The sequence below is a fragment of the Mytilus edulis genome, chromosome 13, assembly GCF_963676685.1.
Source record: "Mytilus edulis chromosome 13, xbMytEdul2.2, whole genome shotgun sequence".
Lineage (NCBI taxonomy): Eukaryota > Metazoa > Mollusca > Bivalvia > Mytilida > Mytilidae > Mytilus > Mytilus edulis.
This window is the reverse complement of record NC_092356.1, coordinates 58,989,682-59,005,843: the sequence shown is the minus strand read 5'-3', so window position 1 is coordinate 59,005,843 and position 16,162 is coordinate 58,989,682. Positions and strand designations below refer to the sequence as shown.

Sequence of the window (16,162 nt, the reverse complement as noted above, 5' to 3'; positions counted from 1 at the left end):
TTTATGGTTGTGCCTCGTTACAAATGGAACCAGATGCTCCGCTGGGCACATCTTTATACGACCACAGAGGTCGAAACCCTGGACAGTTGGGGCAAGTATGGACACAACATTCAAGCTTGATATAGCTCTGAATTTTGATTGCGATCAAATTTTTGACATAATATATAGGTTTCTGACACAAAACAAATGTCAAGATCTAACAAATCTATTGCGCAATACTGTGTAATTAGAATGTATACACAATGCTTACTACCCCATAACTCAGATCAAGTACACATTTTGGTAGTGTCACACACATTTACAGTTCTTGAGTTGTGACCCTTTATAACATTAATGCTAGCGGGGGGATCATTTGGGTCCCATGGACACGTTCCCTATTTTTGATAAAAGTCTTTAATATAAATTCACTTTCATTACAGTTGTAATGATTTAAGTTACTGTAACTGTCTTATTTATAAAAAAAAGGATGTGGTATTTTTTGCAAAGAACCAATGCTATTCAAAAGAGTTCAAAGGAGGAAAATGTATTAATAACTATAGGCCACCATATGGTTGTCAATAATGAGAAATATCTGTACCATATACATGCAGAAAGCTATAAAAGGCCCAGATAGGAAACATGTGGAGCAATTCAAACAAAAAAACTTATGTTTTAATTTACTAAAAACAAACATGAAGGATCTAAACCAAAAGAAAAATACTAATTCACAGGCCCTTGATGTTGACATGCCATGGGTACTTAAAAAGAAATTATCAGAGCTTTCTGTATATTTCAATATTTTAGATCTACAGTTTTAGGTTGCAATAGAAAATATCAAAACTTTTTATGACAAACATGAAAAAAGTGATTTTTGATAATTACTGACAAGACAATGGTTTAGTTTAAAACATCCAAGCTGTGATTAAATTTTTTTTGAAATAATACAAGTCTATAACCTTTTTGGGATAATACACAGCTACAGTTGCAAACTTTCCAGAGCTCAGCTATCCAGCACTTTGATTTTAAAAGAAGTTGGTTGATAGTTTTCCAATTTAATTTTTTTTTAAATAGTAATACTGTTATATTCATCATGTTCATTCCTTTTAACATGGGTTCAGAATTAGTACCAATTTATTTCTTAAACAAGCTCAGGTTACACATGCATAGTCAATGATGGTACAATATACATAAACATGCAGATACCAAAGTGACCATTCCTCAACGTAAAGGCTCAGTCAGGGTACATATATTGTGACATTGTCCAATTTACATAACAAAGTTACCATTCCTAAATGTATGAGCTCATTGTACATACATTTTGTTAACATGCAGACATCAAAGTAACCATTGATTCCTAAACCTAAAGGCTCTTGCAATTGGTACACATGGTACTATGTACTGATTACATAAACATGCAGATACCAGATTAAATTTACTCATAAACATAAAGGTCTATTTAGACTTTCAAGTAATTAATTCAATACTGCCACCTCAACTAAGTAAAGACTTGTTAGAAGTTGGTCTATTCTTTAAGCCAGGGTTGGCAAAAACCTCAGGTTTTCTTTTGTATTCATTGCCCAGCCCCGTGGGAAATGGGTTTTACTGGGTAATACTGGCATGACTGGACAACAATTCAATGGGCAATTTGAAATATTTTGAAGCTGGAATATGTTTATATGTACATGTGTAAATATGAAATAGAGCAAATAAAGAGTTAGTGTTCTACAATGATTGACATTCTGAACAAATTTTAACATTGCACAAGATCATGTCTAATCCTAGATGTCCTACAATGTTAATTACATGTACTGTATGAAATCTACTCTGAAGTACAGCTGCTGATATTAGAGTATTAGAGAGCATTATCTTGTATCAGCAGTTTACTAATTAGTACATGTAAGATAAACTTGCTATCAGTAACCGTGGCAAATGTTTAATATGTTTAATAGATATTGTAATACAAATATATGAATTGTAATCCTCTTACAATACTTGTTTTAAGCCCAATCATAATACATGTAAGTTGTCAGTGGCCTTGGCCAGACGGCTTATTCAAGTTATTGATAAACGTGTTAATCAATTTCATGAACACGTGTTTTTTGTTATTCATCTAAAATATCTAATTGAGATTTTTTTAAAGAGAAAGCGTTAACAAAATATTAATAACTGCACGTTCTGGTATATCTGTGGGTGTTATGAAAGCATTTATGCATCTAACAATTACATACAACAGCTATAAATTAATACACTTCTGTCAAATTCAACCAAGGAATCACCACATGTTTATAAACGTGATTACAAAAAATGTATATATGGCTGTTCTTATTAACAGATGAGTCCAAAGTTGCATAACGATTCTATTACACTGTACGTAACAATAATAAACATGTATTATGTAAAGGTTATAAGATGAATATAGAAATCTTCATTGTGACCATTTCATTATTTAAGATAATTGAATTACAAATGTAGATACATTGTGCATTTAACTGCAATTAATCTAATTTTCTCTCAGACTGAATTTGTTTTCTCATGTTTCTAGCAGTTAATGAGTTAACGTCTTAATAACATTTCTGTTATTGATTTTACATTTCATTTCAACAATATACTAATTTAATGTCTAGGGATATACAGACATTGTGACCAGATAGCGTGCTTTCTCTAATGTTTACAAAACTTCACAACCTTAATTGCAACCGGACACCAATGACCCTGTGAAGACACATGCAATGCTAAGGCAGATAATTAGACAGACCCATCTACATGATCTATTAGACAAAAAATCTCTAAATTGAAAAATAGAATTATCTTAGTCCTGCCTAATGGAGTTATGAGTTGGGAATTTTGTTGCTTAATCATGTTAAGTATGATCTTAATGTTTAATATAACAGAAAATTTTAGATCCATATTCTATAAATCATGTCAGTACCAATACACTGCATGACTCATTTATCTGATTATTCCCCTTAGACATGTTAGATACTAACAACTTACAGTCTACCACCAGATCTAAAGGTATATACTGGTAATTAACCCAGTGCTCATCCTTTATAAATTTGGTTTATTTCTGGATTAACTTTTACCAGATAGACTCAAACCACGGCCACCAATTTTATTTACCAAATAATGCCTATATCATGTATATTGTACATGTTCAAGATGTTGAAGTGTTCACTTCTGTGTACCTTTTGTTATTTGATTTTTACTTCTGTGTACCTTTTGTTATTTGATTCAACTAATTTCACAAAAAGGTGAATATTCATCATTATATTAAACAAGAGCACAACGTGTTACATTGTTCTATTTATATTACCATTTCATCTCTGTGCGATCTTGACATTCTACAACTGTTAAATAATATTAGCACCATTAGCTGGCCAATACCAGTAAAGTCCAATGACGATATATAAACATGTGCACTTTATTAAATTCACATGGAATAAAGTATTGCATCACTGCATGACCCTGATTTTTCTTACAAACTAAAAATAAATGTTATAAATATAACATATTCTCATGATTATTATAGATTAATGGTAAGCATGGTATTAGACCACATGCATAAATAAAATTTTATCCTGATCGTAACCATTGATATATATATATATTTCATTTCCAAGGAGATCAATTGGCCCTCAGTCCCTGTAACTTGAGTCATGGTTGACTTTGAATGCTTTTTATATATTACATGTCCAGCATGTCAATGCATCATGAGCATTGGTGTTTTAATTTTCTACATTCATTGACATTTACATCATTATCTATCAACATGATCAAATTTAAAAACAATTTGTACAAGCCAGACACATCTAATATTTATTTTATTATTTTAATGAAATTATCCCTTTTATACATGTTAAGTGATGCTTGGAAGCTACAATAGCTAATATGGTCGGACACTGGGATAAATATATATATCGCTAATGTTACTGTGATGATTTTTGATTTAAAAGTTTCTTTTTTTCTTTTCAGGTTTACTAAAGTGTATGACATTAGAACATAATTTAGCAACATGGACAATCAAAAATTTATTGATTCAACTTATGGCTCATTCAGTGGGTAAGTAAAACTTAATTAATTCCCCATTCATTTCAGAATCTAATTGCATTCTGGGTAATATTTTCAAAAGCATACACCTATAGACTGAAACAATTGTAAAGGTATTTTCAGACACGAAGTAAAACATTTTTGGATGAAACATACAAATGTCACACTACATCATGTACATTATTGTAAAAAACTAAAATAATGATATTATACAGCAAGCAAACAAGCACTTCTCTTTCAAGTGTCAGCAAGAAAATGACTGAATTTAAGGAAGTTCAAACCTTAAGAAACACATGTTAAGAAATGTGTCTTATTCCATATTCATTAGCAATGATTAGCACCTTTTTGTACATGTACATGAGGTATGTGATGTTATAAGTGTGACGTCAGTTTTTTTATTGGTGATAAATTTTTTCAAAGTTAGAAATCCATCTAAGTGTTCAGGAGTAGAAAAATACTGAAAAAAATTGGTGATAAAGTGTTTTATAAATTTTGATACATCTGGATCCATTGGTCAGGATGATGAGGAAACATACAAAAGGAACTGTCAGGTACATGTTCATTCAATTTAGCAAAGTTTATACTTTTTTTATACAAGTAAAATAAGGTGTTGGGATAAAGATGAATCTCCATTGATGCAATTTTACATGAGTTGTTTCTCTTTCAGTGTTCTCCCCAGAAATTTTGGATAGCATCATATTTGGCAAAAAAAAAAATTGTATTTTTTTCAATGTAATTTGTCGCGTCTTGGCAATGATCCATTTCCATGATTTCCTTTATGTTATACATTATTGTTTATTACAAAATGTATTATATTGTTTGTATGCTTTAGGCCCTTTTTTGGTGAATAAATTATTCTATTCCATCCTATTCTTTGTGTTTATATTGTTGAATTCATATTACAATTAAACTATAACCATGATAACAGTATTTTCAGTTTATGTTTTCTATATTCATTTATAGTTATAGAAGTAATTTTTTTCCTCTTAGGCCAAATAAAAATATATATGTGGTTCCAGTTACCCTTCCTACCCAGCTAAATTAATGAATGGTTTATCATAGTGCAACCTTTGTAGATACAACTGCACTAAATATGTAGGAAAAAACACTGGTTCTTATAAAAAAAAAAAAAGGGAAGAGAAAGTATCATATAGCAATAAAATTGAAATTGAAAAACTTTTTCTTTATCATGTCTATGAAATATATTGGTTCATGGTACTCAGTGAATTAGTCCCAGTTGTTTCTTTTTATCAAAGTGATATATATTTTTAACAAAGTTATCTAGCAAATAAAATAGTCCATTAGTGCTTAGTTTTCTCATTAGGTATCATTGTTTTCTGTGTACTGTGTCATTTGTGCATATGTAGTTATTATTGTAAAATGCGGATTTTTGTCATATCTGGTCCGGTTCTGATCAGTAGTTTACACTAAAATATTAAATGGCTGCCGAAAGCAATGAAAAATACGGAAAAAAAACCAATGTTTGACAAGAGATTAGGAATGAATATGGCGTTTTTAATGCATTAAAAGGATGAAACATAAACTAAAGCCAATTATGATCACTTTCTAAAGAAAGTACAAAATTAATTTAGCTCAAAGTCAAAATTTTCACTCTCGATTTACAAAAAGTAATAAAAAGAGAAAAAATATTTGTTTGAATTTTCCTGTTTTAAACATATTTCGAATTTTTATTCGACCGCAAAAATTGAAAAAATTTTGGACCGCAAAAATTGAAAAATTTTTGGTCGTATAATATTGGTATCATGTTGGCGTCGTCGTTTAGGAATTAGGGGCCAAAAAGGGCCCAAATAAGCATTATTCTTGGTTTTCGCACTATAACTTAAGTATATAAGTAAATAGAAATCTATGAAATATGAACACAAGGTTTATGACCATAAAAGGAAGGTTGGGATTGATTTTGGGACTTTTGGTCCCAACAGTTGAGGGATAAGGGGCCCAAAGGGTCCAAAATTAAACTTTGTTTTAATTTGAACATCAAAAATTGAATAATGTTACTTTATTTGATTTCATAAAAAATTGAATTCTTGGGGTTCTTTGATATGCTGAATCTTACCATGTATTTGGATTTTGGATATTGGACCATAATAGGTAATGTCCAATTTAAAATTTAAAGTTTTTAAGTTTAAGTTCTTAGACCACATTCATTATGTGTCAGAAACATGTATGTGTTGTGTCAACTATTCAATCACTATCCAAATTCAGAGCTGTATCAAGCTTGAATGTTGTGTCTATACTTGCCCCAATGTTCAGGGTTCAGCAAGAAAAATGACTGAATTTAAGGTAGTCCAAACCTTAAGCAACACATGTAAAGAAATGTGTCTCTTTCCATATTCATTAGCACCTAATGGAAGAAAAAACAACGCAATTGTGTCTTCACCACATGTACAATGATGTATGTGATGTTATAAGTGTGACGTCAGTTTTTTTATCGGTGATAAATTTTGGGGAAAACACAGTCTTTAATCACCAAGTTAGAGGTCTACATTTTTTAAGTACACCAATTCAACTTGTTATACATTTACTGAAAACTTAATCATATATGTCAATGGTGTTTGTATTTAAATATCTTCAGGGTTTCCCCGGGGTCAATTATTTTTTTCGCCACCTCTCTCGCCAAAACAATATATTTTTCGCCACTTTATTATTTTTTTCGCCAAGTAACATAAATATATTTTTCGTTTAAAATTTACCTTTTTTTCTACATCCCCCCCCCTGATTTTGCCCCATTGTGTCTATGTTTATTCTTTCAAACTTATTTTAAAGTCTCACTAAACATTTACTTTAAAACAACAGATTTTTTTTTAACTTAAAAGGGAAAAATTTTCATTGTATTTTAAACAACTTTTCTAAATGAGTGGGCCACTATACTTTTATTATTAAAGAAGATATAAGTCCTGAAATATAACAAAATTGATAGACATGTTTTGATCATATAATACCAGTATAGTTCGTAGGGAATTCAAAGTTTCTTTAAAAGAAAAGTAATAATGTGCCCTTTTGTACTAAGAAGTGGTTTTTACAACAAAACAAAACTTTTATCACATGAAATTGATCCCTCATTTCATGTGTAGTCATTCCATTGAAGGGTTACTCTCATTTTCAAGGGGTTGTTCCATACCTTTTTGATAGATTTCTTCATAACAACAGTTTTCTTTTCTTGACCATCGTAAATGAAAAAGTTGAGACGTAAAACTATGCTTGAAACACGTGTGTCACTCAAACGACTTTAAAGTAGTCTCCCTAATCAATTACCTATATTGAAGTCAAAGGATAATTAAAGTTTTAAATCTGAGATTTTTCTTGCTTTTGAACATTTTTCGTCACAACAACAGCTTTCTTCTCTAAACAATCTTTAAAAGTAGAGGAGACGTCAAAAGTTTGCTTCAAACACGTGCGTCGCAAAGTGGTAAATAAATTCTGTATGTGACATTTAGCGGAAGCCATTTAACCATATCATTTTGTCAAAGAATTCAATCAACACCTTTATTAATTAGTTTTTTGTTGTTGATAGCGATAAAAAGCAATCAGCTGTTTATTGATTTTCTGTCCAAATCTTTTAAAATGAGGTCAAGGTGAATTCTGAGTTTTGTCTGATCCGGTTAAGTCTGAGAATCTCGAAAAAAGTAAATGAACAAGATGGAGGAAAATAAATAGTTTTATTTCTTTCGCCAAATTCTTTCGCAAATGACAAATTTTTATCGCCACAATTATTAATTTTTCGCAAAGGTCGGAAACCCTGAATATCTTATTTCAATGAAAACTATTGGACCTATATTTGCATTTGAATATCTTATTTCAATGAAAACTATTTGGCCCTATACTTGCATTTGAATATCTTATTTCAATGAAAACTATTTGGCCCTATATTTGCATTGGAATATCTTATTTCAATGAAAACTATTTGGCCCTATATTTGCATTGGAATATCTTATTTCAATGAAAACTATTTGGCCCTATATTTGCATTGGAATATCTTATTTCAATGAAAACTATTTGGCCCTATATTTGCATTGGAATATCTTATTTCAATGAAAACTATTTGGCCCTATACTTGCATTTGAATATCTTATTTCAATGAAAACTATTTGGACCTATATTTGCAGTCATTGATCTTTTACATGTTTAATAAGAATATTTTGCAAATTACATTTTAAAATTCTGCTTTTTTAATTTCAACATTTGCATATGCATTTTCCATCAAAATTACAGGTGAGACATTTCTCTGTGTCAACAGTTTGTATTTTACATCCTGATCCGTTGGTCTTAGGGGGATACATTTTTTTTAGGTTACTGTGTAAATAAACAATATACTTGTTCTTTCAAGAAGAAAAAATGTTTACCTTTCAAATTGGGGGTCGATACTTTTTAATACTGTTGACCTGATAATATGTTGTTTTTTAAAAGGATTGACTTTATCATGTTTATTGTCAATATTTGAATCCATTTTAATAACATTTATAAATACCTGCAGTAGCCCAAGGGTTCCTGGCTAGAAGTGATTTTAATAAGATGTATGCAGACTACCATACTACAGTACAAACAGTTGTAAGATTTTCCTTTTGTGAAATTAGATTATTTATGTGATTTCAGATTTATAAGCAGTAACAGTAGTTCTTACAGTATGTCTCTTAGTGATAGTGAGTTTCCCGAGGAGCCACCCTCAACCAGTGGATGTAGGTAAGTTATATTTAATATAAGTGAGTTTCCTGAGGAGCTACCCTCAACCAGTGGATGTAGGTAAGTTATATTTAATATAAGTGAGTTTCCAGAGGAGCCACCCTCAACCAGTGGATGTAGGTAAGTTATATTTAATATAAGTGAGTTTCCTGAGGAGCTACCCTCAACCAGTGGATGTAGATTAGTTATATTTAATATAAGTGAGTTTCCAGAGGAGCCACCCTCAACCAGTGGATGTAGGTTAGTTATATTTGAATATCTTCAGGAGCCACCCTCAACCAGTGGATGTAGGTAAGTTATATTTGAATATCTTCAGGAGCCACCCTCAACCAGTGGATGTAAGTATGTTATATTCAAGTATCTTTAGGAGCCACCCTCAACCAGTGGATTTAGGTATTTAATATTTAAGTATCTTTAGGAGCCACCCTCAACCAGTGGATGTAGGTAAGTTATTTTTGAATATCTTCAGGAGCCACCCTCAACCAGTGGATGTAGATAAGTTATATTTAAGTATCTTTAGGAGCCACCCTCAACCAGTGGATGTAGGTATTTAATATTTAAGTATCTTTAGGAACCACCCTCAACCAGTGGATGTAAGTATGTTATATTTAAGTATCTTTAGGAGCCACCCTCAACCAGTGGATGTAGGTAAGTTATTTTTGAATATCTTTAGGAGCCACCCTCAACCAGTGGATGTAGGTAAGTTATTTTTGAATATCTTCAGGAGCCACCCTCAACCAGTGGATGTAGATAAGTTATATTTAAGTATCTTTAGGAACCACCCTCAACCAGTGGATGTAAGTATGTTATATTTAAGTATCTTCAGGAGCCACCCTCAACCAGTGGATGTAAGTATGTTATATTTAAGTATTTTTAGGAGCCACCCTCAACCAGTGAATGTGGGTATGCAATATTTAAATGAGCATCTTTGAGAGCCCATCTCAAATAATGGATGTATCTTACATTTACGTATCATGAGAAACAATCCCCCCTAATGGATATAGGTTTGTAACAGTAAAGTGTTATAAGATAAACTAACATAAATAGCTATGTGACAAGATTGAATATCCAAAGGAATACTTAGTATCTGTTAAAATAAATTGTGTGTTTAAATATTTGAGACTAAATATAAACCCTCAGTAAACAAGTATTGCTTTGTTCATGTTGTTTGCATCATCATGATCAGTATTATGTTTTTTCTGTAAATGTTTATTTCAACAGTCAGAGTTATCTCTCTTTATTCACTAACTATGATTTAAAATGATCATGTGATGACTTTTATATATATGTTCTTTTGTACTGTATCTTAATCAAAGTGAGTTGAGAGAGAATGATTGGTACGAAAGTGTGAATGATTTTGTTGAATTGTAATTAGTAATGCCAGTGAGGACCCTGTGATTAGGAAATAAAGAATTTGAATTTATATATATATGTATACTCTCAGTCTGTCTCCATATTCTGCCTCTAGTCCTCTACAATAGATTTTCTTTTCTTGAGCAGTAGTGATTTTGCCCATAGTACCACTCAGAAGGATAAGAGGAAAGAAAGACTAAAGCAGTATCTGAGACAATTAAAACAGATAGTTAACCCTGCAGCAGAAATTGGTGCCCATGTGTCAACATTAGGGGCATTAAGACATGTCATCAACTCAATACAGAAGAATAAACAAAATGATAAAGAAGGTATGTTGTATCTCTATTCATAGGCTTAAATAGTTGTGTAAGGTCAAAAGTATCTCTTGTATGGGACTACATATTGGAGGTTAATAATATAGAAAATATTGCAACAGGCATGATTTATGGTCCCCATTACTTTTAAGTTTTGTCTTTTCTCTTTTGAACTTGGATACGTTTAGTCTTTTCTGTATGCAGGTATGCATCTTGATGAAATTTACCTAAGGCCAAAATAAGAATATTCCTGTGTTAAAGCTTTCCTAAAAAGTTTTTATTGACATCTTTAATTTGGTAGTGAATCATTACAAATTTGCAGGTGAATTCCATATACTTCAGGTAAAAACAACAACAAAAAAACTATTGACCCTATTTATGAAAATGAAGAAACTCTATAATAATTGGTTTGGCCTTATCAGAGTTTTAGACGATTGTTTGTATTTTCAGATGAGAAGAATGTATCATCAGAGAGATGTATCAGTATCTGTAGTACATCAGAAAGTGAGGTGGAAATGAACATCTTGTCACTCAAGGCTGTGGTACGCTACTATTTTCACTCTTAACGGGACACTTTTATTTATTAAAAGCAATCACTTAGATTCAGAAAACACATCTTCCTAAACATGCATGCAATATTTGACAATGGATATTAAGCTACCAATAATCATTCAATCACAATATTTGGAAGGGCAAATATGTTGACATCTTTAATAATTGGAATTATCTTCCTTTGTCCAGAATAACATTTTAATCAACTACAACCAATAGTTTCTACAATGTAATATATAATTTTACTTCCCACAGATAAATTAAAGCAATCTTTATCTTTCAGTGCTTACAAGCACTTTGAAATTTTTATGTCATCTCTCCTCTTTTTGTTAAGTGTAGAAAAATCATTTATTATGAATTGAAGCATCATGCGAGCAAACATGGCATATTACACATTATCATCAATTAACACATTTGGATTTTGCTTTTTTTTTTTCTGGGTAAGGGCCAGGCATTCACATGATAATGATAGTTTTACTTTTGATAATCTAAGGTAAAACAGTATAAGTAATGGACCATAGCATTTATAAAATTTCACAGAAGTGTAGTAGAATAATGATGTTTTACAAGGATTTATTTATTGACTTTGAACTGTTTTCTTTTTCTGTTATGAATGTGTTAAAAATCCAATGTAAAAATGATTATATTTTCTAGGATGACTTACAGATTTTAGTTAGTACAAAAGGACTGAAGATAGTACAGGTCTCACCAAGTCTGAAGAAGATACTAGGTTACCCTGTGGTAAGTTTTATAAGATATGGTTTGTGTCACTAAATTGATTTTGGCTTGTAGATTTAGGTAATTTTTGGGGTAAACCAAAACCCAGTTGTACTGACTTGATATCTAAATCTTCCAAAGTTTATCACTACTTTTGAGATACATAATATAGTACATTGATAATAACATTTTAATCCTCCTATCCATGAACATTTCCAAAAAATTATCAATGACACATATGCTTGGGTATTCAAGTTATAAAATTGTGGTATACTTGTCAACAAAATTACATAACTTGTGGAAGGTGCAGTAATCTAATATTTGTTCTACAAATATTAATGACGTCATTGTTAAAGTAATCTATAAAATTGGAGTTATCTTCCTTTATCCTTGTATAATTGCAGTTGATCAACTACGACCAATGATTTTACAATGCAATGTTTAATTTTACTTCCCACTGAAAAAAAATAAAGCAATCTTTACCCTTCAATGCTTACAAGCACTTTGATTATCATTTAGCTACTCAAATATTTATCAATTTAAACATCTATGGATCTATATCTTATGCTTGGTTTAAGCACTCCTTGTGAATGTAAATCCAAACAATTGCTTTAGACATACCATATTTATAAAGTGTCATTTTAATTAACAGGGCAGTTGGATTGGCCGAGAGTTGACCAGTTTCTTACACAGGAAAGATGTGGTCACTGTAAATAGCAGTTATGTCCTGGACGATGCGGACAAATTTGATACAAATTTAAATTTTTCAATTAAATGTAAGTATATTGTTATCTAAAGGAGCATGTGTAAAGATTTGGGACCAAATTGACTCTCAAATCAAACATACTTCAAAATCAAATGTTAAATTATGTTTTTTGATTGACATTGCTTTGTTGGTTAAATATACCTTTTCGTGGGTTAAACAGTAATAAAATGACAGTAGTTTGCAGTGTTTACCAAAAATAATGACTTTTTGACTTTAGGGTTCTTAAAAATGATATAAAACACAACTGTTGCCCGAAAAGATGTATTAAGATGACATTATTTGTGTTTTATCTTTTCACTTGCTTAATTTTATTTTTGCAATGCTTAATATATGCTTAATATAATTTATTCAAAATGTTCTTTATAAGAAAAAATACTTTTTAATACAGTTAAAACCAAGCAGATGTTATTCAGTAATTTACTTATAAAACAAGGCAGGTGTTATCTAAATTTCAGACAAGTGAAGCGCTCTAAATCCCTAATTGAAAATCTGTCTCGGTTGACAGTCTGTCGCGCTAGAACTATTGACGTAATAAAACAATCACTTTTTTATTCAAAATGTTTTTTATTAGAAAAAATACTTTTTAATACAATTAAAACCAAGCAGATGTTATTCAGTAATTTACTTATAAAACAAGGCAGGTGTTATCTAAATTTCAGACAAGTGAAGCACTCTAAATCCCTATTTGAAAATCTGTCTCGGTTAACGTGATAGTCTGTCGCGCTAGAACTATTGACGTAAAAAACAATCACTTTTTTATTCAAAATGTTCTTTATTAGAAAAAATACTTTTTAATACAGTTAAAACCAAACAGTTGTTATTCAGTAATTTACTTATAAAACAAGGCAGGTGTTATCTTAATTTCAGACAAGTGAAGCACTCTAAATCCCTATTTGAAAATCTGTCTCGGTTGAAGTGATAGTCTGTCGCGCTAGAACTATTGACGTAATAAAACAATCACTTTTCCATTGTGTCTATATATTAATATATATTAATTTATTATAATAAACGATCAGCTTAGGTCATCATGGTTGAGTTTTCTTTCTCACATGTTTATAAATGTGATTTAACTGGTATTGATGGTCATATAATTAACAGTTGTTGAATATGAAGATCACACAAGGTGTAGACGGGGATAGATGGTCATATAATTAACAGTTTTGAAAGGTCAAGTATTCTAAAAAATAGAATTTCTTGTCATTATTTGTCACTTTACATTTTTTTTTTTTCATTTAACACATGATGAAGGAAATTTGTCTTGATGGCAGATTCTCAATTCTCTGTAAAATTTAATGTTTCAAAACTAGTTAACTTAGAGATTGACATCTTAAATAAATAATTGTTTGTTGTCCCCTGACATTGTTTGACCTCATTACACTATACATCCATGACATCTACGAAAGATGAAATATTTTTTGAATCAAAGTATTGCCTTCACATAAAGGCGAATACACTCATTTTTGTCATTATAAGATTAACAAGTCAGGAGCCTGTAGTTGTTGTTTGTTGATGTATATCTTATTTGTTTTCTGTTCCTAGTTTTGAACATAAATCAGGCCATTAGTTTTCTTGTTTTCCATTTGTCATTTTTTGACATTTAATAGCTAACTGTTCATTATGGGTTTTGTACAGTGACCTATAGCTTTTAACTTTTTTGTCATTTGGTCTCGGGTAGAGAGTTGTGTCATTAGAAGTCACACCACATATTGTTTAACTTTATATTGGGATAACCATTAAATTGAGTTGTGATCATCTGATCATAATTCATTTAAGAATGATAAAAAACTGACTTTCATAAAGATAGACTGATCAGCGTAACAAGACCATTTGACTGAGATATAGATTGACTGATTTTAAAAATAACAAGGCTTTTTCATAACGGCAAAGCCACCTATTTTATTACAACTTGTTTTTATTAATTTTAGTTGATGAAGATGGCAATGCCACATCAGAACCACCTAAGAAGGTTTTATACTGTAGATTAAGGTGAGTAATCTTTTCATCAAAATCTGAAATACCAAATAAGGTTGTCTGCTTTATGGTCGGGTTGCTGTTGCTTTGACACATTCACCATTAATTTCCATTCTCAATTTTATACGTACTGTGAATTCATTATTTTTCGTTGGATACCAAAGCTCTGAAATACTTTTTTAGTCCAAGCAATGTGGGAAGAGAAGCCATCATTGTTTATCAATTAATGCACACAAATAAAGAATATTTTTTTAAGGTATTTTAATTTTATTTCAGGCACTATAAATCACTGAAAAGTGGTTTCAACCTTGAGAAGAAAGATCAGTATACATCATTTCAAGCATCAGTTTCTATGAAGAAATTTAATTCAGACAAAATCAAACCAAAGCAGTTCTTATTATTGGAGTGTCAACCTTTGAATTCTGCATATAATGGAAGTAAGTATTTATTACATATGTGTGAGAAATTAGGGAAAGTTTTAACATGTCCAAAGTAAAAATAATGTAACACTTTGAAATAATGTGGTTTATACTTGTAAATATCAATATTTCTATCTCCTTTTACCAATGTATACTTTCAGAAACTTATGATCCTTGATTTTTTTTTTGGAGAGAGAGAATAACTTTCAACTCCCAAAAAGAAAGCATTATATTTTCCTTTTAATTACACCATATTTAAGAAAGCCATATTTTGATTGGTTGATAGGCAGTGTATTTTTCACATATTCTTATATGTTTTGTTCATTTCAAACGAATTTTCCTATTTTTCACCACTGCCGGTGAATTTTCCTCAAATACCATGGTATTTGCCATTTTGGATATTCCTTTTCTTCCCGCCAACAAATTTCGGATATAACGTTACATAAAAAAGTGAGCTTACGTGTATTGAGTACATGTATAATTCCTGCGGTTTAATGATGATATCCTCTCATCCTCAAAATCATGCTTTCAAGTAAAAAAAATATATCTTCAGCTGTACAGAAAGTTTCAATACAAATCTATTCGGTGTAATTAAACCGATATATCATGTTATGGAGGGGTATTTGCAAAAAATACCAGTCTTGGGACCGAATCATACAGACCCTTTACTGGTATTTTTCGCAAATACCCCTCCATAACATGATATAACTGTTCAACATAAATTTTATTTTACAGATTGGTCAGAAATGACTACAGAGAAAATAAATCGGCTTCTTATTGTGTTATTTAATTTTATTTTACAGATTTGTCAGAAATGACTACAGAGAAGAAAACCTTTGGCACAAGACACAGTCTCTTCTGTTCTTACACATATATACATCCAAAGTAGGTATAATTTACACATCTAGAAAGCAATACACAGTTCACAGTGTTCTCCCCAGGCAGTTTTAGCACCGTGATGTTCAGCGCCATCCTAATTTACCGCTGTGGTATTTGGGCAGACCGCAGCGCTATCCAATCAAAATCAGCGCTATTGTTTTTGAATTTTCTAACTTTCTGTATTATTTTGTACACAATCCGATCACGTGATCGACTGGTTGAAATAACCGAGAGATCGTAAATTAACCCAATGTAGTCAAATATCGGAGGGGCCAGTTCAATAAATGAACAAAATGGTGCCATTTGCAAAACTTTTACTGCCAAATAAACATTTCCTTCCTCGAGTTTTCACTTTAAAAAGATGCAGAAACTTCATAAAAGTAATGAACAGTGCTAACAGAGACATATAAAACATGTCTCTGGTGCTGAAAAGTTCATATCTAAATGTTATTTGAAGGAAGTCTTAC

At 31.0% G+C, this 16,162-nt stretch overlaps 1 protein-coding gene across 3 annotated transcripts in view; it reads left to right on the top strand.

Annotated features, from left to right (window-relative positions):
• Positions 1-16,162, top strand: part of LOC139500630 (period circadian protein homolog 2-like) — a 41,526-nt gene that overhangs the window by 11,643 nt on the left and 13,721 nt on the right. For all 3 annotated transcript variants that reach the window (XM_071289384.1, XM_071289385.1, XM_071289386.1), the window contains exons 2-10: positions 3,952-4,038; positions 8,638-8,724; positions 10,225-10,406; positions 10,842-10,933; positions 11,598-11,684; positions 12,313-12,436; positions 14,352-14,412; positions 14,674-14,834; positions 15,620-15,701. In XM_071289384.1, coding sequence (XP_071145485.1) covers positions 3,992-4,038; positions 8,638-8,724; positions 10,225-10,406; positions 10,842-10,933; positions 11,598-11,684; positions 12,313-12,436; positions 14,352-14,412; positions 14,674-14,834; positions 15,620-15,701 — 923 coding nt within the window. In that variant the 5' untranslated portion in view covers positions 3,952-3,991. The remainder of the gene's footprint in view (positions 1-3,951; positions 4,039-8,637; positions 8,725-10,224; positions 10,407-10,841; positions 10,934-11,597; positions 11,685-12,312; positions 12,437-14,351; positions 14,413-14,673; positions 14,835-15,619; positions 15,702-16,162) is intronic.